General features: G+C 30.9%; 1 protein-coding gene and 1 long non-coding RNA gene across 2 annotated transcripts in view; one reads left to right on the forward strand and one right to left on the reverse strand.

Annotated features, from left to right (window-relative positions):
- Window positions 1–772: 772 nt before the first annotated feature.
- On the forward strand, window positions 773–2,445 carry LOC130903754 (uncharacterized). Its single transcript, XR_009060770.1, has 3 exons — window positions 773–1,118; window positions 1,363–1,531; window positions 1,832–2,445. It is a non-coding gene; the product is annotated as an uncharacterized LOC130903754 (long non-coding RNA).
- A 506-nt stretch (window positions 2,446–2,951) lies between these two features.
- The window catches only part of LOC130904259 (uncharacterized), a 97,017-nt gene continuing 73,119 nt past the window's right edge, over window positions 2,952–26,849 (reverse strand). Inside the window, exon 3 of the mRNA XM_057816923.1 lies at window positions 2,952–3,106. Coding sequence (XP_057672906.1) covers window positions 2,952–3,106 — 155 coding nt within the window. The remainder of the gene's footprint in view (window positions 3,107–26,849) is intronic.

Genomic DNA, 26,849 nt, shown 5'->3' on the forward strand with positions numbered 1-26,849 from the left:
TCAGCTTGAGCTGCATTTTTAGGAGACGAGACGATCACCAAGAATGTAATGCACATCAATAACAGCATTGATTGACACTTTTTCACCATTTTTATCACTTTTTAAGAATTTTCTTGGACTGTTACGTTTCTTAAAAAGATCTCTGATTTCTACCAATTAATTTCAAATTATAATGCCGAATGACGGAGAACCGTCGTTTCGTATCACGAACTGCGATTTTGATACAATATAAGAATTTATAGTGTTTTTGAATTAAGTTAAATCGATTAGAAAATGAGTTCATTCCACTACAACTTTGGGAAATCCAATTGTTCCTAATGATAATAGCAATTAAACTAATAATATATAATAGGTGTCATTAGTTTTATTCTAGAAATTATAAAGTTATAAGAGATTTCAGGATAGTCAATTTCAAATCCATTTAAACAAAGCTGCTGAATTCTACTGGTTGCAATCCGAGTACATTGAACTGGACAACCAGTTATATAATAAATTCTAAAATAAAAGCAACATTTACTTCACGTATTTCATATTAAAATAACAATTTAGATTTTCCTTGACAACGCTGAATAATATCATAGCGTCTTGAATGAAGTCATGGCATACAAAACAAATCTGTTTACTCTATGCCAAGTGTGAATTGTTTTCTAAAAATAAATCGTCCATTTTACAAGTACTGTATAGTGCCTCAGTGTAAAAGCACATCCAGAAAAACGCCAGATAAATTATTTATATATTTGATGGTCTAATGCAATACGACATAACCAAAAAAATCCTTTTTGTGTTTTCTAGTGCATCCTATATGAAATTTAGTTTATTTTATATGGAAGAACGACACATTTTTATTTGCGCAACCAATCGCTAGATGGCACGATGTGTCGTTGTTTAAACTGCGAAATCCGATATATTGAATATTGGCATGACTTCAGTTGTCACAGAATCTTTGTCTTGAAGATAGACACAAGTCGAAAAATTCCATCTAGCTTTGTTTATATTTATATAGAAAAACGGCTTATTCCTATTTGTGCCTTTATTTAGAGGAATTACGAGACCTATAAGTAATTATTGTGTTATAGAAGATTGGACTATTTTCAGTTATGTCAATACAAATAAGGAAGGTAAGCATATAATCGGTTGATTTGTATTACTCATACGGGATTATTTTGAGTACTTCCTAAGAATGTCGCAGTTTTGCTACACGTTCAGTCTTATTTCTAGTTATGCTGTTATTTTATAATATTTTTTATTATTCTTTTTTTGTTACGTCATTATGATTGTATGTAGTGGCACTGTAGTAAACTATGGGTATTCATTTTATGATGTGGGAATCATTCAAATTATTATGGATTTATTGAAATAAAGCTGTCAAAGATGTCTATGTGGGTTCCCACTACTAGAATAATGACAAATACTAAAATCGATGCCAAACCAATAATAGAAGGAACAATTGAAGAAACAGAACATGATTCTGGAAATTATTCCAGCCCAATAAACAATGTAGAAGACGAAATTACTGTATTTGGTTAAGAAGGTAACAAATATAACATTCTTCATTATTATTCAACTCAATCTTTAGTATTTCAAATATATATAATTTAAATAATCTGTATGTCGTAGTCTTATAGTGAAATTCGTGAAATACCTAATAATTTCACGTCATCAAGAAGGGATGGGTGAAAATGGTCCGCCATTTCATGAATTGTCGTGAAATTATTTAGGCTTTTCACAAAAAGACGCATTTCGCTATAAGATTACGACATATACCACGTATGAAAATTATCGCGTACTGTTTTTATTGCTGCTAATTATTGTATTATGTTCTTAATTTTAGGACCGGTTGCTGCCGTCGAGATCGCAGGGCATAATAGATTATATTAGTATAAGTTTTAAATTGTTCATTGAGTACAATCAATAATAATGATCAGTATCAGTGAAAAAGCTAGCGGCCTTATTATTATTTAGTGTGCCTTATGAAACGTATTTTATTTTCAGAGTTGGTGCAATCTAATAAAGTTCAAGGCTCAAGGCTTAAAATATCAAAATTGTTTCCCGTCATACAAATCATCATTGTCCAATTCATCTTCGTCCGACTCGAATTCTTTATCGAGCTCTTCCTCTTCGATCTGAGAAGAGGAACTGTCTGCCTAGATCATGTAACTTGTCGTTTGAGAACGTCAACAACAACAATGATGTTTTGCGTGACGTGACGTAACACTTTGTGATTGGTGTTCGCAGTCACGTGACTTAATGTCTATATTTATAGAATTTATTTTCTAAAAATATTACTTATTATTAATTTCCATATTTTTGTAGAGACTGGATTGTTTTGGAACTAAGAAATTCGTTATTAGAAACATTTCATTCACAAATTACAATATTGAATGAATTTCAATGATACAATTAACAAAATTCATTATTTGAATGAACTAAACTCATTAACTGATATTTCGCAACAATCATTATTTATATCAAAATTTGTGCTTAATAGTGTTAATAAAACATAATTGTGCAGTTATTTGTCCGTTCTTGATTTCTTCAATTTTGATTTCTATTTTTATCTTATGTTCCATTTTCTTTTTTCTTCCAAATCTTCTTTTGAATTTTTGAGTTTTGAGACAAAATATTGAAACAATTATACAAATACTGAACACAGTGTTTACACTACCACATACCACATACAAATACAGTATCTCGTCTCCAAGTTATTGTCTTCAGATACTGAAGGTAAACTCGAACTTATTAACTTGACTTATCTGTTATATTCTAATCATTACCACCAATAAAACCTCTCCCGCAAAAATTAATTTCAGCGGGAGAACCTTCTTGGCATTCATTCCTTAACTACTAAACTATAGAGTGAGCTAAAAATAGTTGGCCTTTTGCCCCTTTTTGAACTGATCATATATTTAACAATGTCATTGCTTTAAATGCATCCAAGAATTTATTTCATGTTAATGACTAGAAGCGTGATCAGCAATACTCGATTTTTTTCTCTTTAAAGCGGACATTAACGGATCTCTTAGTCTGCCCAATATACGCCCCGTCACAATTACTAGGGCTAATTTCATGTATACCACTCTATAAGTTTGGTGACTTATAGGTTTGACTATTTGAAAATTTAAAATTTTATTTTGGTGAAAAGATACGTATAATATAGGGACATGTTTTGAATCTAAGAAATGGACGAACATGTTTTGTAACTTATTATCTACTAGCGAGTGCTAAATTTGTTTCGAAACTTCTCAATGATAAACAAAAAGGAAATTAGCTCTACATAAGTAAGCATATATTATAAAATACATATTAACAAACAATCTTGTATCTACATTCACTATAAAAGTATAATGTACAATGAAAGTTCTAAATTAACTTCATGATACAGAACGTATATTTACCAAATACGATGTGTAGTACTTCCTCATGGTGTTCAGACTTGTTGCGGTACCTCTAAACACTGTTCCACAAGTTATTATATATCTCACAATTGCCTTCGATAGAATAACCACTTTCACAAGCTTGACTTCAGTTGGCAACGGTGTCTTTCTCGGTTCTTCTCTTCTTTTCATTCCATGTTTTTGGGTTAGGGTAGTTTCAACCCTTTTTCTTTCTGGAGGCGAGGGTAGTGATTTTGTTTTACCACCCTTGAATTCATGCTCCAATCTTTGGTTTTTGCTTACTCCAGTACAAGCTATTTTCTGAGGTAGCGAAGATATCATCAGCATTCTGCTAAGGTGAGTCCACGCCTCATTGAATCATATATGTTTCCTGGTTATTACAGTTAAAGAATGTTTTTTGTTTCTTGTGAAAGTAAGGAATCTTTCTTCTCCCTGTTTCTTTTCCTCGTGAGGAATTCTCAACTGAGAAGTGCATGGTTTCTCAGGTACTGGTGTGCTCCCGCTGTTTTTTCTTATTTTTTTATTTTGTGATCATATCACAAAATAAAAATTTGTATCATACTCAATTTCATCGTCTGCATATAAAGCATCGAATAGCCATTCATCAATTTTACCAATTATATTAACTAGTGCTCTACGGTTGGTAACATTAGGAATTAAACCATTTATTTTTTCTTCTTAGGAATGAATAAGATACTCTGTTCTACTTAGTATGGTTTGCGATAGGCTATGATTTGATATAGGGTTGCTACTATCAATTGTTCTCATACTAATTTTTATCATATTGTAATGATTAACTAAACGATTTACTTGAAAATGTTTCTCCAGGGTATTCTAATGTCACTTCTGAGATTATATTGATTCGTTTATTTTGTATGTTTTGTGGTTTTCGTCAAATGTCTCTAACATTACTGATATATCTACTTAATCTGAAATCGGCAAGGGTTGTTCAATGTTTTCTTGTTCTTGTAGAACTTGATTAAGATGAATTGAATCATTTTTTAAATCAAGACGGTTCAGAAACATGAACATGTCAAAAGGTCTAAGAAATCAAAGAAATATATCTTATCATTTATTTATATTTATCATTTTTTTATGAACGGTTGCTTCAAAACCAAAGTTTATCATCAGAAGAATATAACAATGTTCATACCAAATAAAAAAATGGTATAAAAAATGCACTTTTTACCTTAAGCTGTTTGGAAGTTATGAGCAGGTTAATTGAGCGAAAATATGAGTATACACTATACATTATATTTTTCCAAATTTTATTTCATACGAAAATACTTGAGGAATAACATGGAAAAATATTTTAAATTTCTTAAAGAAGTGATAATCCATATATTACGAATGCTCCATCATTTGATCACTCTGTCATTTAAAAAAAAAGACTATATAGTTGCTCACCATACGGTCGTATATGATGATGCAGTCTATGTACACAGTCAGTGGCCAACTTCTAAGGTGTATCGCCTTTTAAAAGCAAATATTCAATGGCATCTCAATATTTCCAATCCATATTCTCTTTTTCAGAAAAATCTTCACAGTGACTCACTTATACCATGGTCAAAACAGGAATGAAGCGTATAAAATGACTGAAATTTTAGGGAGAATCGCCCAATCCATGCTCAAATATATTTCCCAACTTATATTCATGTTGAGATCAGAAATTTTTCAGAAAACTCTAGGATCATATTGTTTCGTATACTATAATTCCTATCATTAAAATTGTTGGAAAGTTATCACCAACTCTCCTAGTTTGTATAATTTGTTTTAAATGGACGGACTATTCTTAATAATTCAATTATCAAGAAATATTCTAGGTACCATTTGTATTAACGATCCTTTCATTATTATTTGACGATATTTTTTTTCTCCCATTTGTTAAGTAATTAGTTTCATATTTGAAAATAATTGGTTGATAGATGCATGATCGTTAAATAATTTAATTGTCAAAGATTGATGGCCTAGAATATTATCTTCTACCATATAGAAATGAATAAACATGTTAGATAAAATATACGGTTATTGAATTTCCATAGAGGCAATTACTTGTATGTCTCATTTTCATCCATGTTGACACATGACATGGTAAATTTCAACCTGTTTCGGCCTGCAAGTCTGTAATTATAATTGTAATAGTAAAATCGTATTTATTTTTATTTCAAGTTAAAAATTGGATTTAGATGTAATAGTGTTAGTTAGAGACGAAGAGTGAAAGGTGTATCTTTCTAATCTAAAAACAAGACGAACCTATATAAGAAATGGACTTTGTGCAGATCCATACAAAGCATTTTAATGGATAATTTCCTAGCGAGTGCCAAATTCAAAACTTTTGGCTGCTAAGCAAAAAGAAATCTTATTTCAATCTGCACGAAATTGAAAGATCGTCTTCATGTAGTTACGGATTCAAAATCACGATTGTTACTGGGACTACGGATAGGTCTCTAGACGAAAATCCGCAATTAAAAAAACCAGTAGCTCGTCTCTTCCTATAAAGCCTTATAATACAAATTATCATAATAAACAGCACGGATAAGTTTAATCCAACCATTTAACTAACCAAACTTAAATATTGTGACAAATACTATGCCGTCTGATAGAAAAATGACTGCTGTCAATATCATTTCTATGACCCAAGGAACCCCAGAGACGTAAATACTTGCCAGTCTCATAGAGCCAAGAAAGTCACTTATCTGTGCAGTTACTAAATTTCCGGGAATGGTTGTATTTGAACCTTTACGAAGAAAGATCATACATATCGTTTGGAACCTATCGGAAATTCAATGTTTTATAGTAAGTATAAATAAAAAATTAACACTAAAATTCAGAAAATAAGCAGGACCTAAATGAAAACATAAAATATTTAGACAACTTTATTGAAGATATTTGGTGAAAACTAGAATTTGAAAACATAGTTCAGAATAATTTCAATAATAAATATAGTATAAAGTACCAAAGAGTATCAGACTTTACACCAACAATTGAAATTGAATGAGGTTCCACAATGTCCTCCTTTGTAACCTGAATTTTTACACGTATTGGTACATTCTATGTAAGGGTTTCCCGACTGGAAATCTGAGCATCTTCCAATTTTTATATCAGCTTGAACCACATATTGAGGTGACGAAACGATCACCAAAAATGTTATGTATACCAATAACAAAATTGTTTGATGATATTTCATCATTCTACGGATAGTTCTAATGTAGTATTTTCTTTTCTTTTGAAACACTGTTTGAACTGTGTAAGTGTAGCGTTCTCCGTATTTATATCTTTGAAAAGAGTGGAATCGATTAGAAAGTTGGCACGATTAAAAACCATTTGAAAAATAATTTATTAATGGAGTTGATAATTGTGGTTCAACTCAAGCCCCCTCCTGTCATTGAAGTTCATTTTATCTAGCACAAATATTACTTTACAATGAAGATGGACACAAAAATGATATAAATAATATTTTTTTCGTGTACCACTTATGAAATTGTTGGATTTTAGTATCGGTTTCAAAATGGATTTGGTCGGGCAAGGTGATTAAATACTTGTGTTAAAAATAGTTGAACCTGATGTAATAATTTGGCTCTACGGCATAAGAAAGTACTTAATATCGTAAACGATCAAAAAAAATTCGACAAAACTGTTATCAAGCATCAGGATAACGCACCTAGTAACCAAACCGTTATTGCAATCACAAAAGTGATTTAAAGAATTTGGCATTGTATGAATAAACCACAATCAAATCGATTCCTTCCTCAAGTAGGAGGGCACTTGTTGGCATCAGTGCCTGAACGGCACAGGGTACGAAATTTTTATAGTTTTTTGTTTTTGATTAACATTTTATATTTAGTTTTTTTGAAATATGCAATACTCAGTGTGTTATATTATTTTAAATATAGAATTAGCAGAAAAATGAGCTGTCAAATAATTCCAAAACCATTATATATAGGTGTAGGACGTGTATGTATGGAATAAATCTTATTTTCATGCGCGTTCCATTAAAGGTATAATATACAGGGTGTGCCATTTAAAAAAAATGAGACTCGAAACTCATACAGTAAAAACCCTTAGTATGATTCTTGAAAATCACAAGAATTCAATAAACTCAGGTTTTGTTTTTGAAAATTCATTTTGCAAATGATACCAGCTAGCCTCATTTTCATTTTGCAAAATTTACCAAATATAATGATGATTTTTCAAAAACTATTGGCCTAAATGGCCTCAAATATTTCCTAAACCGTGCGAAAATCAAAGAGGTCGGACTCATGAAATTTACCTTTACCTTGTAGAACGCTCCATGATCTATCATCAAGAAATGATAAATATTATAACACTTCAATCCAATCCCAAAAACTCATAACACCAACCGAAAGATTAGTATTCTCAAATGTATGTCCCACCAAACCAGACTCGCGGTTAATTGTCTAACTTAATAAAATTGGTCTCAATACAGTCCCACCAATGTCCTTCAAAATTAGCTCCAAAATTCCGGAATATAGCCGCATCTACAGCTTCAGACGATAAATCTTTCACCACCTACAATCCAAACACCTTAATGTCTACTGATTACACTAGTAAACACCAGCTGTAGAATCTATCTATCTCTCCACTGTTTTTCATGCAAAAAACAGGTTATAATGCAACAAATTGTGAGAACTCTCAATTACAAACATTTGGCATACCTCAAGTAAATGAACTCTCACAAAACTCCACTCAAAAATATATCCTTTCTTTGAACACAGATTTATCAAAAGCAAATGCATTAAAATAAAGATGGACTACTTTTTCACTTGCAATTAAACATATCAAGAACAGACCTTTCAGAAAGAGAAAGTGGATTCTCACAAACAAACGTCCTCGGACGTGGAGCATGAAAATAAATGGAAGCAGATTATTGGTGCAGTTGGTTAATTTTTGTTTGTAAGAATTCACTTTCTTTTTCTAAAAAGTCTGTTTGTGTTTAATTGCAAGTGAGAAAGTAATCCATCTTTAATTTAATCTTAAATCTATTCTACAATGGAGTATCAATGGCTTTTGTAACAACTCTACCAATGTTGTAAGCTGTTCTATCAAACAGAAGTGCGAATCATCATCAATCTTATTATACCGGAACAAACCGGTTTTAGACAATATAGATTATCGTTGGACATCATAGACTTGGGAAGTGAAATCAATTAAGCATTCGCTCTAAAAAGCAGCTGGTTAGGTATTTTCCTTGACATTCACCGAGCTTTTGACAATGCATTACATGACTACATCATAAAAAAAGTTATACGAGTGTAATATATAAGTCACTGCCTGGTTTTCATCAAAAACTTCGTAAGAAACCGAACACTTGAAGTAAAAGCCAATGGTACCACCTCTGATAAAACATCAGTCATCAACAGTCCCACACTTTTGATCATCGCAATCAACGACAAGAGGCAGACCTAGTCGCTAAGGAAGCTGTAAATGTAATATTGTTGAGTGCGTGAACTTTCTGACTAGTACCGATATCAAATCAAGACATAAAGTGCTTATGCAACAATATTCATACTCGTCGAAAAAAGACTACTTTACCCATTTGTTACATAAATAACTATTATATGCAGGGTAGTGTAATTATAATAATAATAGACAAATTATTTCCATATTATAACTAATTTAAAAAGAAAGATAAATCTGTTCGTTTTTTGATCTTTCTTATATTTATTTTATAGAATGTAAATAACTTCTGACACTGCAACTCTCTACTAAACACTTGTACTGTACTCACTTTCCAAATAGAGACGCGTTTTTCAATATTTTATATTTTCTTTATTTTCAATTCAAAACAGTAAGCAATTGAAGGGTATAATTTCCAAAAAAAGACATAATTACGATTAGTATAAGCAATTGAAAATATGCTTAAGAGCACAAGCAGTCCTTCCAAAAAAAGTTTCCACAACGTCCACTGCTGTAACCTCTTTGTTGGCAGGAAGGTATGCATTTGTCTTCCGATGGGCATGGTCCTATATTTACCTCGGCTTGAATTGCATTTTGAGGAGACGAAACTATTACCAGAAATGTAATGCATACCAATAACAATAATGACTGATTGCTTTTCACCATGATTGCGACAAGTTATTATTGTTAATCATTGGTATTATATGCTATCGTTATGAAATAACAACTTTATCTGTGCTCATGTCCACGATTTTCCTATTTATACTATCAAAAAGTAGGATCAATTAAAAAGTGATAACGCTTCAATTTAAGGTTTTGTTTACTCTTTAATATGTTTTGAAAGTTCTCCATTCGGAAAATTATAAAGTTATTAAAGTACCTGAAATTATCGTCAAATGGGTAAATAATATAATATACAAGTATTCTAATCAATTGAATTAATTTGATAACATCTTATGCACGACGTTAAGAGTATACAGGATGTTTCAAAAAAGTGATACCATCTTTAGGATAAATAGAAAACTGAAAAATATTTGTAGTTTACTTACAGTAAAAATTTTACGATTTTGTCCGCAACATTGTATTGAAATTTTATACGAATATGTTTTGGAAGCGTATACATCCAATGAATTTGTTTTTATGTCGGACTCCCATAGGGCGTTAGTTACACGGCTCGTACCAAGTAGTATTGTACATAAATGTGTGTGTGTGTGTGTGTGTGTGTGTGTGTGTGTGTGTGTGTGTGTGTGTGTGTGTGTGTGTGTGTGTGTGTGTGTGTGTGTGTGTGTGTGTGTGTGTGTGCGTGCCGAGAAGTCAGATCGCTCAGAATGGATATATCAATTTAAAATAACTAACTTATTCAGATATTTGTTCATGGATGATAAACTGATTGCTTTCAACTTGAACGAAAAGCCTGTGAAATAAACTTTTTATTTTCAGATTGAAATTCACAGATGCAGTTCTTAGAATTACAGAGAAGTTTAACAATCCGACCTCTAGGGATTTCCGTGCCCTAAAACTCACTAATGTTTTCAATGAAGAACTAATATAATATAATTTGTTTATTACTTTTATTGAAGTCAATCAAACATAACATAACAAAAATATAATCCAGAATAAAGTCAGCATTTTTTTAGAATTATTATGCAAAAAAAACTTAGTATATTTAGTAATAAACATCATATTTTGCACCAGCAATTACCCCAAATGAAGCTTTCACAATATCCCCCGCGGTAGCCTTGTTGTTTGCACACAGGTTCGCATTTGCCCAAGTCCGATACGCATGGTCCTATATTTACCTCAGCTTGGATCATATTTTGAGGAGACAAAACGATCAACAAAAATATGATACACACCAATAATAATATTGGTTGCTTATTTTTGATCATTGTGCAGTTTCTTATTGATAAACGTCGGTATTATATGGTTTCCTTGTTGTTGTTGGGAATAACCAGCTTGGACTGTATATCTGCGATTTCCATATTTATAACTATAACCATAAAAAACGTCAGATCAATCAAAAAATACTTACGTTTTACGACCATTTGGGGAAATCCAGATCGTTTATAAATGAAAATGGTAATTGGATATCACTCACACGTATTTTATGAATAATATCTGTAATAGATAACAGAAAGTTGTGAAGACAGGAGAAAATAAAACAATGATAACAGTTTCCAAGACTTTCCAAGAAAGTTCCCCAAGTTATTTACAAAAATCCGCATTGAAAATATATATTTCTTGAAGAATTTAATATGTTTTACTTACAAATGACTAATTTAGTGTTATTGAGGTTAATGCAAATTCATATTATTCCAAAAGTACAATGGTATTAACAAATAAGTCAATTCTTTTCATGTGAATTTTTTTGGAATAAAATGGGCTACTAGTTTCCATTATAAAAAACTACTTTGGATTCAGCATACAAGCCACAGATGGCTGATCAACCTATGTTCAACGAGATTTTTACATAAGATGCAATACTCACGTGATATTATAGGTGCTGTCTTGAATTATTATATTATTGTCGTTTTAATTGAATACCGCACAACTTTTTAGGCTTTTCATTTATATGCGAGTAAAAAAAGTATTCTTCCATATTTAGAAACAATTGGTAATCGGTACGGGTCAAATCTGGAGAATATGGCGACATCTCAACCATTTCTTGATACGTACCTGTAATTGTGGCCCGTTAATGTGGGTGTTCTAAACCATATATAGTAAACCATGTATAATAAGCTAATACAATACTAATGTTTATATTGTATAATAAATAAATATAATAACTTTAGTATTAAACGCGTGTGCATTATTTGAGTAGACCTGAACCTTATACAAATTACATCACAAAAAACTAGAATATCATACGCATTCATACAAAACATACGACTGAGAGAGGGATTCTTCAGTTTAGTAGTGGTAGTTCCACCACTAAAAGCAAGGAAGAAGATATGCGTTTCCTAGATGTTTATCGAAGTATCTATCAAATTTACACGTCGTATATCTCGTGAATTAGAAATATTGTATCGCAATTCACGTCGTATATTGAAGAAAATGAACATGGTTTGTTATCGGCCACGTTTGTTGTACGTCTTAAATGAAGATAATCTTGATCGCTTATAAATCGACCCAAATTTTTGCTGATCCATTCTCTGATCGGACGAAGCCTAATTTACATTGACAGGGAATCAACCATCACAGTAGTTGTTCGTTTTCGTAAGTTTTTGTATGCATTTCTACTTTTTTCAATAATAAATGAAGCTTTCGCATTTCGTCATTATTTGCTGTTATTATTTAATTTAGTTTTTCTAAACCCTATCTTTCGAACTCAAGCTTCTGCTGTGAGTAAAGCTTCAAAAGTTTCATAGTTTTCAGTTCCTAATATGTGACTAGATACAATAGCTTACACAATCTATTCTACGATTATGTAACAATAGCTGGATTACTATGAACAGCAATCAATGAAAAAGTAGCTATAGTAAAGATCAATAAATAGCGATGTTTCAACTGCAGCAATTAATTAAAATAAATTTTCTGGAAATAATGATATTAAAACAAGGTATTTACAGTATATTTTTATTGTAAGTAGTCAGTTTATGGTACAATTCATATATTTAAAAATTGTAAGTAGAACTTTGAGAACTAATTTTGAATAATCATTTCGAAATAAGTAAAAAGTTTTACACCAGCAGTTAACGTTAATAAAGCACAATGTCCTCTGTAGTAACCACGTCTTTTGCACTCAGCATTGCAATTTGAAGTTTAGTCAAAACCTTTCCAAACGCAGCTCCCAATAAATTTGTCAGCTTGGACTGCATTTGGAGGATGCGAAACAATTGCCAAAAATGTAATACATACTAATAGCATCATTGATTGACCGTTCTACCATTTTTCCCACTTTGTGATGTGATGTTCCAGTTTACTTTTTGTCTAGGTGGTATTTCTGTATTATTTAGCTTAACTGGAAAACATTTACCCTTACGTAGTCTGAATATAACATGAGTTAATTTGCTCTTATTCACTTTAATTCTCTATTTTTGTAGTCCCTCTTGTAATTCATTTAGATTAAAATATATATATATATATATATATATATATATATATATATATATATATATATATATATATATATATTGAACAATATTATTCGTGCCACTTTAAATGAGTTTTGCTAGAATCTGAGTCTTAGGGTTGAGTTGTTAATGTTTGCATGACTACTCCTTTTTGCCAATCCTTTTTTCATATTGGGTCGCTAATTCTTGCTACCTTCTTCCTTTTAGTCCTTTTTTCAGCTTACAGCCATGGTATTTTACTAGTGTTCTCTGCTTCCCCACGTTCATCTCCACTAGTTGAGGATAATCGTACTAAATGCTGACTGTTATATTGGTATAAGTTATAGATTAAAGGGTGCTTGTTGCATTGATAAAAGGGATTATAGACTATATGTTGAGACATTTGTCCAATTTTGGTTTATTGATTTGTTTTGTTGTTGTGAATTTTGTGATATCCGAATAAAATTATATTGATACGTCTCTGGACCAGTAGTAGGATAAAAAGTTTGTTTTGTACTACGTGTTTGGCTGGTGATCCATATTTACACTTATTACTAAAAGACTTATCCATGCTTTTGATATACTTCATCACTCCAATCTTTATTTCATTTTATTATTTCTAACCACCTTAATGTTTTGCTTTATAGCAATTCAATCACTATAATCACATTTCCACAGCGCTTTGATCAATCTTAAGTCAGTTAATACTGTATTATAACATATGGTAAATAATATATTCACTGCCGAATTGAATCATTGTCTGCACGATGAGTAACACCAATGTCTAATAGATTCGCACAAAGACATCTGCAGTCGTCTTTTAAAGCAGTATAGACGGTAAATCAATCAAGGAGCATTAAAAGTGCTAGAACATCATTTAAAACAATAACAACTATATTGAACAATGGAAATGATAACTTTTGTTATTTAAGTTACAAAAAAATCAAATTGTGTCGCCTTGTTAAGTGTAAACGCTTAGAAAAAAACTTGTTTAACATTATAATTGTTCTAAAGCTTTTTGGGACCATTAAAAATAAATATTTATAATAATAATAATTGTTAATTGACTTTTCAGGATGTTCAAAGTAAATTGATGAAACAATTGCTCCAGTCCTATCATTTAGCAACTGTCGCGGAATATGTGATTTATTTCATAACATATTTTCCATTGTACCTGTGTGATGCAACGGTGAACTATTCAACATCGCTTTCTCTGGTCGAAAACATTAATGTGGTACTTATAAAATTTTTTGATAGTTAACTATGTTGTCAGGCTATGAAAATATTAAGTTACACTCTTCAATCCTAGAGGGCAGCATATCTTAATTGTAATTGGTGTTGACAATATATAAGTTAGTTAGTTTACAAATTGTATTTTGAATAATAACGTTGAGAATAAAATTATTCTGTAAGATGCTATGTAATTCCATAATTTAAAATGTATTATTTTTGATAGAGCAATTGAAAGAACATTTTCAAAATAAGTCTCTATTAATTTGACTTGTTGGATTAAAATATTCATATGACAACTTGATATACATATTAAAAAAATTACGGACAATGTCTCTGGAAAGTATGGAGCACGTTTCTTGCTAAGCATCCTAGATGATTATATAGTTTATGATAAAATTATTAGTCCAAAAAATTGCCTCAAGTTTTGAAATACGCGAAGCAATTGGATTACCAACTCCTCCGAACACGTTGAAAACGTAGAATTTCATTCAGAAGCAGTTTTTGGCATTCTGCGAATGGCGAAAATTCATGATATAATCGTAATAAACACCAATCTAGCAATTAATAATAATTGATTATTATTTTGCACTCGTAACACGACGTAATCCTCAAAATCTTTTTAGCAGAAACCAATTCGAAGAAGAAGAATGATTGATTATATTTAAGTATTTGAAAATATCTTTTAAAGTATGAGTGGGGAATATGCATATGACATCTTAATACATTTTTCCTTTTCAGAAAATATTATTTTATGAGGTCTCTGGTATAAGGTATAATCTAGGTGGGTGGTAGGGGTTTTTAGGCTTCTCCTTCTGCTAAATGTTCTATTGTATTTGTGGATAGTAGATAGATAGTAGGCAAAATAAATTAAAACCTAGTCAAGTTATCCCTGAAATTCAAAATATTTCCTGCCTTTCCATGTTTTTGACTTATTATTCACGTATTTTGTATATGCCCTTTCCAACAATCTCTACCGATTTTCGACATGACCTTGTAGTTATTTTTCTATACTTGCATTGGAAGTGTGATATTCGTGCGGATTCAGTGAGAAAAATAAAAAAATCTCTAATTCAATCCAAAATAATAATAAAAGCATATTATTTAAAAAACATACTTGAATTTCACGTATTCTATATGATGTGTAAGCTATAATTGAATATTGCCTTGATCTACTTACCTTCTTATTCCATTCCAAAATCTATTTCCTTGATATATCTCAGACAACAATTATTTAAGTTGAGGTTATATTTCTGTTTCTCCCATATTTCAAACTCTTTAACATCTGCTCAAATCTAAACATAAATTGAGCAACAAACATGAGGTTTGTAAACGATTTACAAACTGTGAGAAATCTCTTAGTAATTGAAGGTTCAAATAAACTTCACGTCTCGATAATATATAGAAACTACCGATTATTTTCAAAGCTATTGAGGTTTTTCGGAAACTATGATCTGGGATCAATTGGACCATCAGCTGATTGTGAATCCTTATCCAAAACGAGACCCGTTCATAATATTTATTTAGTTCTGACATAGGTACTACATGTTAAATAATTGTAATTGAGCAGTTAGAAATGATTTACCCACTCGGATTTTGCACTAAAGTTTAATATTAATTAGCTAGCCTCAGTGACCTAGCAATGATGCTGCTAATTGCTGCTAATGAGAATTTATATATAAGTTCAAAAAAGCATTCTTCGTTTTATCATACTTGTGCGACTCAGAAAGCTATACAGTAATTTCATAAATATTTTATTCAGTATTTGATGGTAATCAAAGTGAGGTAAGCTTTTATATAAAATCATTTTCAGATAATGTTTTTCTGATTGCCAGTTGAGAAAAAAAAACTTAAGGGAAGTAAGAAGAGGAAAAATGAATTTTTTTACTAAGTTGAAATTGATGGAACCGTTGGTGATATTCATACTGAACACACTGTTTACACTAAAACTACACCAACACTCACAATACACTGTCTGCACAATTTCGATAACCAAGTTATCGACTTCAGAGACTGAAGGTAAATAGTTTACCTATAGTGATAGTGTAAACAATGTGTTTTTTGACGATTTGTGAGGAATTTTAACAGTAAAGAAATTTTTTATTAACGATATAGGATAAGAAAGCTCAACCTCCTTACGCTTTTTTTCATGTTTTTCTCAACAAATCGTCTTGAGTTTTACAAGAGACCCGTAATAACATCTCTTAATTAGAAATTGGTTTTTAAAACAATGAAAATATTGACGCTCCAGTCTTCATCAGATTATAATTTGACATTGACCATTTACACACTTATATAAATCATTAGATCACATAAAACTGACAGGTTTATCATTTCTATGTATGTGAAAAATTTCTATTTAATCTTATCTCATATTCTGATCCAGCTTTTACTCTTTACTCATATCTGCCACTGCTCCTTTATTATTTTTCACTTCTTTTTTGGTTTTCTGTCAGCTTGTTATTGCACATTAATTTAAGTTTGTTCTAATGTTCTACACAATATGGCCTTCTACTTATAAATTATTTTTATGTCACGAGTTATTATCAGTGATCAGACATACCAAAAAATAGTATGAAACTGGTTCGAATTCTTGAGCATGAATACACACTATAATTATGTACTGTATAATAAGACGTATTCATGATATTCCACTGAAATTCTCATACTTTTTGAGACTGATTTTTCTATTTTTCAATTTTCAATGCTCCTCTAAAAATTAGTTATTAATTCTCTAATCTTATGTTGCTCCATTAGTCATTTTCGATTAATAATTCTTCTCTCTTAATTATTTAATAAGCAAACCAATGATTTACATAATTCGTGAACACGTGATGGAATTTATCCATACACACTGCAATACTCCATACACACAAGAACGTAAGCACTGAATTTATAAACAAGCTAGAACTTTTTTATTAAAGTTAGTAGGTATAACTTTAAATTGATTTAAAGGTTTTGTTCCGAATAGTATCAATAAATGTAAATATTCTTAAGTAAGGAAAATATAAAACAGTAAATTGAATAAATAGCATCAAGTCTCGCACCAGCAGTTGACGTTAGCAAAGCTTCCACAATGTCCTCCGCGGTAACCACGTCTTTTGCACTCGGCATTGCAGTTTGAAGTGTAGTTAACAGCACCCCATACGCAGCTCCCGATAAGTTTGTCAGCTTGGACCTCATTTTTAGGAGACGAAACGATCACCAAAAATGTAATACATACCAAAAGCAACATTGATTGACAGTTTTTCTTCATTTTTACTACTGTTATAGATTTTTATTATCGAATATCAGTATTGGACGTTCGTTACAAAATATCAACTTGGACTGTGTCATACAATTTGCAGCCTACGTATTTATATATTTGAATAACGTTGCAGTAATGGAAGGAGAGCTCAGTTTATTACTATTAGGAAAATCCAGATTGTTTATAAATAAAAATGGTAATTCTGGATTAATCCAAATTTCTAGGTACATTGAAACGTAGTGATGAAAAAATATAAACAAAAATAAAATATTTTGTGAAACTATATACAGAAATTTCTTTAGAGGTTGAATTAATTTAAGCTAATAATACCATGTGATCAAATTTGACCCGGGCTGACCAATAAAATAATACTTTCACTTTTACTATACAAACCCTAAAACCGAATTAATTTTTATTATTAAATTGATTTTTAGCGTTTTTCTCGAAGTACATTTTCGAGTTTATGAAAGAGGAAAATGTCATAGGCAGACAAATGTGGTGAATAAGATGGTTTTAACTCTGGTTTGGTGCTTAGCCAAAAAATCAAGTAGTGTCCACAACTACATTATTAATCATCTCTTTTGCAACCTATGTCCGACATTGTTTTGGCAAAAGATTTAGTATTTTTATGTCAAGTCTAGCAAGTCCCATACCCAAAATATGTCACGTCATTTCTGAGAGATGTTGAGAGCCTCTGCTGTTTCTCGATTGCGGTAACGACGGTTTTTGAGTACTATTTTCTTAAATTTGTTGATGTCATTGTTAACAGAGGTTGATGATGACTCACATGAGGCAAGTTTTCGACTTTCACTGAATGCTTTGGAAATACAAAATTTCAACCAAACTTCTTGCTCCACTATAATAAATATAGCCAATCTCTCCGTATCGTTAACAAACAGCTGACAAACAGACTAATTAAGATGACACTCAAACATCACTTCACTTTAAAAATGGTAGTACCAGTTAAGTAAAGAAAATTCGATTTACGCATGTAGTCCGGGTTAAAATTGAACAGACCACTTATGTGTGAATTTTTGCCGATAATGTAATTTTCCACGACGAACAATGCCATTTTGTGTATCAGAAGGCTTATGATTCTATCGCTGAACATTTATGGTTTCCTCTTATTTTAGTATTTGTTAAACGTTACATTAAGTATTGTGTTATATTGCAGTCAAAAAACCAAGGCCTGGACCACTCCAAGGATTCATAAATCCGATAGAAGAGCCAATAGAGCCATTCCCTACGTTGCATATGGATTGCTTATGATCACACCAAAGAAAGTTTTTATGGATTGTCGCATAGCACTCAAAAATACAAGGTTTCCAAAAAACCTGTTACAATGAAATATCCACAATACTAACACCCGATATTCATAGGGAAAATTGTCAAGTAGAGCGTTATATGGGAGCAATCAAAAATCTACTTAGGATCGAGACTCGGATTAAGTCAAAATGGTCGAATGGACTATGGAAGATACAACTAATTCTAAATATTACGATACAGAAATCTACCAACACGAATACACTACAACATTCACTGGGAATTTGACTCTCTTGTCCCAGCTTCTGATTTGAGTATCAGGAATGAAAAGCAGGTGACTTTGATCTAATGATTATGAGTTTTTGGGACCGTACGAAATATTACAATGTCTAAAAAATTGATGTACGAGATTAAGAAGATTAGCGAAATATTATCACCAAAGCTCCGAAATAGCAGCTTCGATCATGGTTCTTACAGTGGACGCATTTTTGTGATCTGCAAGAGATACTAGAATTCATGGAAAGAGATGATAATGATGATTCTTATGAAGATCAGTTAATTTGTATTTATATTCTTTTGGTGTTTTTTTGTAAGTAGCGAAGCCAGGTGGAAGGTTGCGGTCTTCACCAACATGTTTTGAATTAGCATTTTTGTTGGGTTTTGTCTCGTTAGTAGCAAAGCTAGGTATAAGGCTGAAGATAAAAATTGACTTCCTTTTTCATTTTAATTTGAATATAGACTGCTGCTGTTCGAAAAAAAATGTTTTTAATAATTAATAATAATTTGTTTCGTATTTTGATACTATATACATTTTTTCTTCTCTATAACATCCAATGTACTGCAATTGCGGGAAAAAGGTGGCTAATTCTATGGTTAGTAGATGTTTATACCGAGTGAAAACTGTGGTACCACTATTTCCTTTTGTCAGTTGTATTTGTCCATAAATGTCAGGAATTTTGAAATTTTCTATTTCCAAATAATGATCGGGCAATAATTTTGGGGGATGATATTTCGTGCATAAGACTTTTGAGATGTGATCCCTTCTATAGTTATATGCTCTTTGTGTTGTTCTGTGAAATTAGTCCTTAATCCTATCCTACACAAAAAATTTTCTATTATAATAGTGCAATGTCTAATCTTTTGCATATGACAGATGGCTTTCATCATTTTTGTATGAATTAAGTATTACGTTTATATCTCGGTATTCATCGTGTTATTTATCTTTGGTATAGAATGAGGAATGTAGTAAAACCATTACAGGTTTATGATTAGAATTGAGAAAGAGTGTGTTTTTTTGAATGACCCAGATTAGACATTCAGATTAATCTACGAATTTGTAAGGACTTTCATCATTAAAAAAAGAGCTTTTCATAAATATATTTTTGTGAGTTGCATTTTTGGAGTGATTGTTCTCACAAGTTACATCATCAATTCGTTAGAATCGAGGTCAGCTGATAATTTATCGATAGCAGCAGTTGATATTAAATTATTATTTATTTCAGTTTACTGAATCTTGTATCGAGTGGCAGACAAAAAGATACCAAATTGTTGAATTCTCTAATTAGTTTATTCTATTTTAATTTTATAGCGTAGTATAGAAGTACCAAGAAAATTGGATATACATCGCTACCGCTTACGTGTAATGCTTTTAATTATCTCTCTCAAGTAAATGATTATATAGTGCATATGAGGCCGAAAGTGGGAAATTAATCAATTAGAATTTGAAATATGTTTTAGAATCTGTTTTCATTAGTTCTTCTAATTTGTCTGAGACAATGTGCAGTATGTACGTTCCAAAAATAGAATTATTCACCCGAATTTTTCTTACAATTTTTACTAGTTCAATTTTGTTTCTCAATTCAGTATGTTTTTTGATTTTTTTCGATTTTACCTTGATTTGAGGTACTTATAATTGAGGTTTGTTTTCCTTTTTGTGACGTATAGATTTTGTGGAATATTTTCTGCACGCTGTTTTTAGTTTTTTGAAGTTTTCACGTTTATTTTTCAGGTTTTGGTATAAATTGGATTGTGACAATTCGACTGTATGATTTGATCTCACAGGGTGTTTCTAGATTCATGCGACAAAATTTTTGTTGAGATATAACTTGTACTGTGTTACAATTATTTATAACGTTGAACCAATTAAAGAAGAACGACCACAGGGAAAGCCAAATCGTTTGTAAATACAATTAGTAACCCTGGTTAAACCCAAGCTTCCAACGACATTGATATGTTTCCTAAATTAGAAATATGCGTAGTATTAAACAAAGAAAATAAAAGAGCTATTAGAAATTGGCGTCATCAGTATAATATATCAATTATTATTAAGCATGGTGGTATGAGATAAATAAATGAAAAGTTGCTTCGAATAACCACAATTGTACAATATACAGAACTAATATTATTTACACTACGATATATGTCTGAAAAGTTTTCGACCTCAAACTGAAGATGTTTGCTCTTATCAATATAATCTGGGAAATATAATGGCGCAAATTAAAATTGTAATCCCGTAGAAGAATTTTCACTACTTCAATTGTGCTTTTTAATTCAGCTTGCTATTAATGTTTTATTAATTATATTGTGGTTCAAGGTGCTTATAATTTAGGTTTGTGACGCATCGAGTTTGTTCACGATAACTTTCAGGAATATGTTCTACACGTTATAAATTGGAAGGTGACAATTCGACTGTATGTTTTCGACTTCACAGGATGTTTCTATATTTATGCGACAAAATTCAAGAGGTGATTGCTCATATGAAATTAAGATGGTTTTTTCATATAACAAAATTTCCTTAGCCCATCCCTTTCCGATGTATCACCCTTTAAATGTTGTGACTAGAAGTTCAGTAAAAGTAGAAACTTGAAATTCTGTAATTTTCTTGCACTTGCAAAGGACTAACTAGGATGTATTTTTCTAATATTTCTGTTACATTATACAGTGGGTAAATCTCGTTAAATTTACTAGTTTCTTATATTTTACGTAAAATGCTTAACTTCTTAGAGGTATTGTCAGGATTTAATATTTGTGATAATATTAATATTAAATTAGTTTGTTATCCAGCATAAGACTATTTTACTGAATAATTTGAATAGTTCAAGAAACTATCTAAGTGAGATATTCACCTGCTGTTGCCGACTGGCCCCAGTAACAATTTGATTCTGTCATGATTATAGTTGATTTGTCTTACGCTAAGTATCAGTAATTTTACTCATCTATTGTCGTCAATTTATGACTCTGTGCAGATTAAATAGAGGATTACAGTGGTTGCACGTTTTAAAATAAAACTATTCAAATCGAAACAAAAATGTGGAATTTGTCAAGAATCTAGGTTAATACGTTTCTAAATGAATATACTTTAACTTACAACAAACAACTTAAAAATTTGTTTTGAAAGACCACCATTATTTGATTAACGAAATTCTTTTGATTGTTTGTACGATTTGGAATAACATTTTTATGGTTATATCTGGTCAGGAATTTATATTGCGTTATTTATAATTTATTGCGGGAAAGGACACAATAACATGTTCTTCTGTTTTGATGGTTAAGAAAGAGGTGTATTAAAATCAATTCAACAAGTTTCTTAGTTGCTTTTCATTTTTTATTATTCAATTTTTTTTTTATTTCTGCCATCATTCGTCCATAAATATGAAAGTGCATGCTATTCGGGAGAGCTTCAGGAAACTTTGTCAACTAAAATTATAAATAAGGAATGAAAATTGTATTTATGCAGGGCCAAATGCATTTTGAAAAGAACATCTAGAATTCTTGATGTTGCTGAACACAAATATCATGATGTCGATGGCCTGTGAGATATCTGGTGCCCGGTTTATACGTGGTCTGCTGGAGACTGGTAGAAGTTAACCATGAAATAGACATCTTGAGATAGCTGAAAACGAATGTTATGACAGAAAGAGCATACGAGGTTCTCATTACTAAGAATTGCCGGTATAACCTGATTAACTAATTCATTTTCATTTTTCGTTATGAAAATGTATTCATTTTTTAGAAAAAAACATAAAGAAAAAATAATTCAATATTTATGCTACAATATAATGATATAACATACATTTCGTTGCTTTTTATTCCTTTTTTTTAGTCTACAGTTTCTTCATGATACTCGGTGGGCCAGAGAATTGTGTCATGTTTCTGCTGATTAAATGCCGTTTTTTTAGTTCCCATTCCCAATCATCGGGATTTATGCTAGATTGATGCCCGTAAAGTCACATTTCAACTTGTGAATAAACTCCTTTCAAACGTATTGAAACCATATCGGTACCTCAGAGGCGATCACTGACGTGATATTTGTGTTCAGGGATCACGAAACCCTTTCGAATATTTCGTAACGAATTTTAACGGAGCTCCAGGCTAGGATGTATAATGTTAAAGATATTTTAAATTTCAGTTACGAATAGTATCAGTTATTATAAATATTCTTACATAAAAAAAAATAATTTAATTCTGAAACATCGTCCCGAATTTAGTAAAAAGCAACAAGTTTCGCACCAACAGTTGACCTAACCAATTAAAGAAGCCCGGTTAAACCCAGGCTTCTAACGACATTGATATACGTTTCTTATTATACAAATATGCATAGTATTGAACAAAGGAAATCGAGTAACCACAATTGTACAATACACAGAACTAATATATTCACACTTCAAGGTGTGTCTGAAAAGTTTTCGTCCTCAACCTGAAGATGTTTGCACTTATCAATATAAGCTGGGAAATATAATCGTGTAAATGTTGAGAGACTCTCATTAAAATTGTAATTCTGTAAAAGATTACTTTTTTGATAATTTTCACTAGTTCAAAATGTGTTTCTGAATTCAGCTTTTTATTTCTGTTTTTTTATTATATAGTAATTCAAGTTGCCTATAATTTAGATTTGTGACGCATAGATTTTGTTCACGATAACTATCACGAATATAATTGCACGTTGGTTTTAGTTTTCTGAACTGCTTACGTCTACTTTTCAAAGTTTTGGTATAAATTGGCTATAGAGGGAGACAATTCTTCTTAATGTTTTTGACTATACAGAGTGTTTCCAAATATGTATGTATGTATGAAGATAACCTGCTACTGTCCTTTGTGCGGAGTGACAATTTGTATTTGTTATGAACCAGTTTTGCAGCTTAAGATAAAACTGAAGATTGAACTGAACCTTGAACTATGGTTTAAACCAAGAATAAACAAGATTCCTCTATTTTACAGTTCACAGTTTAACGGATATTTTCTGCCAGTTTTCACTGGAGGGGAATTATAATTAAAAATTTTCCGTAATAAGTTGAATTATTCGAGAAAGTTTCTTTTTAGTTTAGTATGTTTATCTATGTTAGAGTTTGTGTCTTGTAAACAGACGTTCTTGTGTAATTTTTAGCTGTATTCTTTCCAAACGAGGAAAAAATCCATCACAATTCCATTGAATAATTTAGAATTTATCGTTGCTATGATTGTCAGAATCATCGAAGTCTTCAGGATTGTATTGCCTTTCAAGTTATTTTTGGAGTCGAGTAGAGCCTTTTCTATTGATACGTGGATATATTATGGGGAGTTCATAATGGAGGAGGGGGTATTTGATTGTCTGATGGTTAAGGGGATTCTGTTAGAAATAATTGACGGGCAGTATCCACATGCTGTCGAAGGATATTGTTCTTGTTTGGACATGGAAAGAAGGCAGAAGTATGAGGTTTGGTAACTGCTCAATGTGAGCTTGTGCATCTGTTGAATTGTTAATCATTAGATTTTCAGATGACAATCAAATATCAAAGCGCTACTATTTTCAAATTAAGAATTCGACGTCAACCAAGTTTCTTCTGTATTGTTCTCCATGAACAATTCTACATTTTGTTCGATGCTTGTTTATTTTGCCAGAAATATTTATTCATTTTTTTGAATGCTGTTATGGAAAACTATGATTTATTTATCAATATTATAAAATTGGGTCTTCCTCTCTCCCTACCGATATCTGCGACATATTTTCACATTATTATAAGCGTTTTCGCTTCTGATATTTTATAATAAAGTGTAGTTATTTACCCTCGTTACCATATAAAACTTATAATAACTTTGTCCAAGTCTATTAATGCTTCCTTTAAATCACTTTTTATGTGCTCTGATCAAATAAACGTAGAGCTTTTACCCCCAATCCGCACAAGCTTGAAACCGTGTGCTTTATACAGTTCTGTGAACTCAGATTGAAAGTGAGGTTGAGGATATCACGTTGTCAGATATTATCATCGAAATAAGCAAGAAATTACACAATAGTAAATTATTGAAAACAGTAATTGATGTTGATAATCTTATAAATGATAATTTAGTTATATCGTTTCTTTTGCTGTGAGTAACACACGGTTGGATAACCAATGATAATGGTGAATTTTATTTGGTTATCGTGTATATTAAAGCACATTTCACGTTCTTTTCATTCACTGAGCAATGATGTCATTATCTGAGTAAAAGATACTCACGTAACTGAGTGTCTCAGATTACTTGAATGTAGATCAGAAACTGCTAATATGTCAGCTAGAACAGAATAAAATATATTATCTACACGCTGCTTTCTTGGTTTTATTGCTCTTTGCATAAGGTAAAACTATAACAAATATATTAGTTTCTGTCTGATGTTGTTTCATGGATAATTTTCTTGAATTTCATTTGAATTTATCACGGCCTATTATTTGTCAAGACAAATTAAAGCTGACTTGCAATGTGGTTTTTAAATAGGAAATGACATGTGATTTATATTTTGGATGCGTAGGAAAAATATTTCATGCTGTGAATTTATTTTAATAAAAATTAAATAATTGCATCAAACAAACATTTAATAATAAATTTATGTAACGTGGAGTTAAGTTAACATTACCGATCCATTTCGAAATATTTGTGTACATTTTTAAATACAGAATGTCATGAAATACCATAAGTGGTATTAAACATAGATTATCCTATAAAGGTCGTTAACTGATAATGAGCACAATAAAAGACACTAAATGTAGCACAAACCATGATTAGGTTATCTTTCTGAAAAACCCAATCGCATAATTTTATTAACATGTTAAATCATATCAATAAACTTATATTATGAAAAGTGGATAAATGAAAACACAACAATAAAATACTAAATAAATAACATTTTATTTCACGAAAATACAGTACTTATATGTATCAAAATTTATTACTATAAAATTTAAATTAGTTACCCATAGTATCCGTACACAACAGTTAATAGATTACAATTGTAATATAAAATAGTTATTTTCTGGTATTTTTTTAAGTATTGTGATTACCTCTTTCAAACGATTTTTGTAAATAAGTACAAGTCAAAAGAATATGCAATAGAAAATTATGAATGACACCAATAAAATATTGACGTTTTTCATTATGATATAATACGACAGCACCTCATATTATCAATCCATTTGTTTCTCATCTCTTCCTCAACTTTTAATTAGGAGAAAAGCTACGATAACCAAAGATTTCCTGTCAGCAACTCCTGTAAGAGTTTATTAAATTTATGAATATCTACTATAAAATATAATTCAAATATGCAAATGGTAGGCCGCGATAAATTAACAAATTGCTTTTGTGTTCTTATACGTTTGAAATTCGTTTGAAATTCAATAAAATTATCCATTAAACATATAGAAACTAATATATTTGTTATAGTTTTACCTAATGTAAAGAGCAGTAAAACCAAGAAAGCAGCGTATAGATAATTTATTTCATTCTGTACACGCTGACAAACTAGCAGTTTTCGATTTATATTCAAGTAATCTAGACACTCAGTTATGTGAGTATGTATCTTATCCTCACATAATGACTCAGTAAATAAAAAGAACGTAGAATGTGCGTTAATATTCACGATAATCACATACGATATAACTAAAATAATGTTATTTATAAGATTATTTACATCAATTACTGTTTTAAATGATTTACTATTGCTTATTTTGATGATAAGATCTGACAACGTGATATTCTCAACTTTCAATCTGAGTTCACAGAACTCGATAAAGAACACTTTCAATACAACCCATTAAAATTGCTTTGAAGTGATTTGAATGAAGCATTAAATAGCTTGGACAAACACTCATAATAATGTGAGAATATATCGCAGATATTGGTAGGGAGGAAGTACCTTGAGTTACTCAATTTTATAATATTGATAAATGAGTCATAGTTTTCCAAAATAGCATAGAATTATTCATGGAGAACAATGCAGAAAAAACTTGATTAACG

This window comes from Diorhabda carinulata, chromosome 2 (assembly GCF_026250575.1).
Source record: "Diorhabda carinulata isolate Delta chromosome 2, icDioCari1.1, whole genome shotgun sequence".
Taxonomy (NCBI): domain Eukaryota; kingdom Metazoa; phylum Arthropoda; class Insecta; order Coleoptera; family Chrysomelidae; genus Diorhabda; species Diorhabda carinulata.